The sequence below is a fragment of the Cyprinodon variegatus genome, unplaced genomic scaffold, assembly GCF_000732505.1.
Source record: "Cyprinodon variegatus isolate N-32 unplaced genomic scaffold, C_variegatus-1.0 Scaffold595, whole genome shotgun sequence".
NCBI classification, from domain to species: domain Eukaryota; kingdom Metazoa; phylum Chordata; class Actinopteri; order Cyprinodontiformes; family Cyprinodontidae; genus Cyprinodon; species Cyprinodon variegatus.
The window spans coordinates 210,975-212,521 of NW_015151048.1; the positions used below are offsets into that span (position 1 = coordinate 210,975).

Sequence of the window (1,547 nt, forward strand, 5' to 3'; positions counted from 1 at the left end):
GTATGAATATGATATACAAGTTTCACTTTTTAAATGGAATTACTGAAATCAATCTACTTTTTCATGATATTCTAATTTTATGACCAGCACCTGTAATACTGGCAAACACACATTAGAAACGACTTTATAATAGAACTGAGTTCATTTTATTTTATTTTGACATTTTCTTGCATTTTTTATCCAGTTTAAGTGGAAAGAGATTAAATATAAATCCTTAAATAGATCAGATTACCCCTGCAGGATTCAGTGTGACGGAAAAAGGATGGATGAATTATGAAGACCCAGGAAATAAACACGGAACATAAAATATTTCTCATATATTAGCTTTTATTTTATTTAGCTTTTAGTGGCGCCTAAAACTAAACAGAAGTTTGATCGATTTTATAGTTTGGATTTTAATTTGATGTTTTTATGTCTTGTAAAGGTTTTATTTATGTTGATTCCCTGTACAGGACCTTTATAATTAAAGTTGGGTTGGATTTTACTCTGAAAGGCTTTGAATAAACTTCTGGTTCTGACCGAGCAGGAGAACCTCACAGGTCTGCAGCTAGACTGCCTAAGTTACTTTCTATTTTTCTCTTTCCTTTTAAATGAGCAACAACAGTTTTTTGTTCTAAATGTTAGTGGAGCGATGAAAGAGGAGCTGCACGGTTCAAACCGAGACGGCGGTGCAGAAGCAGAGATCCTCCATCAGAAAACGGCTCCAGTACCTTAGTGTAGTCCACCAGGTTCTGGTACTCGATGTAGTTCCCTCCTCCGACCACAAACACGATGGCCTGAAACAGAAGATGGAGGTTTCAAACAGAACGCTACGATTTAGATGAACCAGTCACACACAAACAGGCTGACCAATCAGCATTCAGGAGGAGGAGCTTCCTGACTGGTTGAACCTGAACCCAAAGGAAATCAGAACCAAGTTCCTGATGGTCTCAGAGTAACTGGGATCTAAACTGATCCTGGATCAGATCCTTTGATCGTTCTGAATCAGATCGAAGCTCCAGCCTTCTGACTGCAAACATGCTTTACATCCAGGCTGCGCCTCCTGGTGTCACCGTCTATCCTGACCCGCTTCTGCTCCACTAACTAAACATACCTCCTGAAATGGGTTCTTGTTCCTGGGAATGGAGCTGAAACAGAAGTGGAGGAGATGAGAAGACGGTTCTTACAGAGGCCTGTTGACCTGTTCTCCGTGTGGGGTCCTACCTCTCACTGCCTCGCAGCATCTTTGGGTCAAAGTAGCGATAATCATCTGTTTCCTGGAAAAACAGAGAACACCATTAAAGCTACGACTAAACCGATTTACATCAGCTTTGGGGAACGCCGTCAGCCGACGGGTTAATCTTAATTTCAACTTGAAAAAACAAGCAAACTCACAGGATGAGACTTCATTTCCATCAGGTTGTCCAGGATCCGGGTGACTGGAAGGTTCTGAAAATTCAACACAGCAGCTTTATTATCATTGTAAAGCTCCTAATTATTACAAAATCTGAATAAAGTCGTAAATTTACGAGAATAAAGTCAGAAAATAACAAGAAACAACTTGTATT

The 1,547-nt window shown here is 39.8% G+C and overlaps 1 protein-coding gene across 1 annotated transcript in view; it reads right to left on the reverse strand.

Annotated features, from left to right (window-relative positions):
• Nucleotides 1-1,547, reverse strand: part of scfd1 (sec1 family domain containing 1) — a 31,536-nt gene that overhangs the window by 3,248 nt on the left and 26,741 nt on the right. The window contains exons 17-20 of the mRNA XM_015392525.1: nucleotides 1,375-1,428; nucleotides 1,204-1,256; nucleotides 1,094-1,127; nucleotides 711-776 (exon numbers count right to left, since the gene is read on the reverse strand). Coding sequence (XP_015248011.1) covers nucleotides 711-776; nucleotides 1,094-1,127; nucleotides 1,204-1,256; nucleotides 1,375-1,428 — 207 coding nt within the window. The remainder of the gene's footprint in view (nucleotides 1-710; nucleotides 777-1,093; nucleotides 1,128-1,203; nucleotides 1,257-1,374; nucleotides 1,429-1,547) is intronic.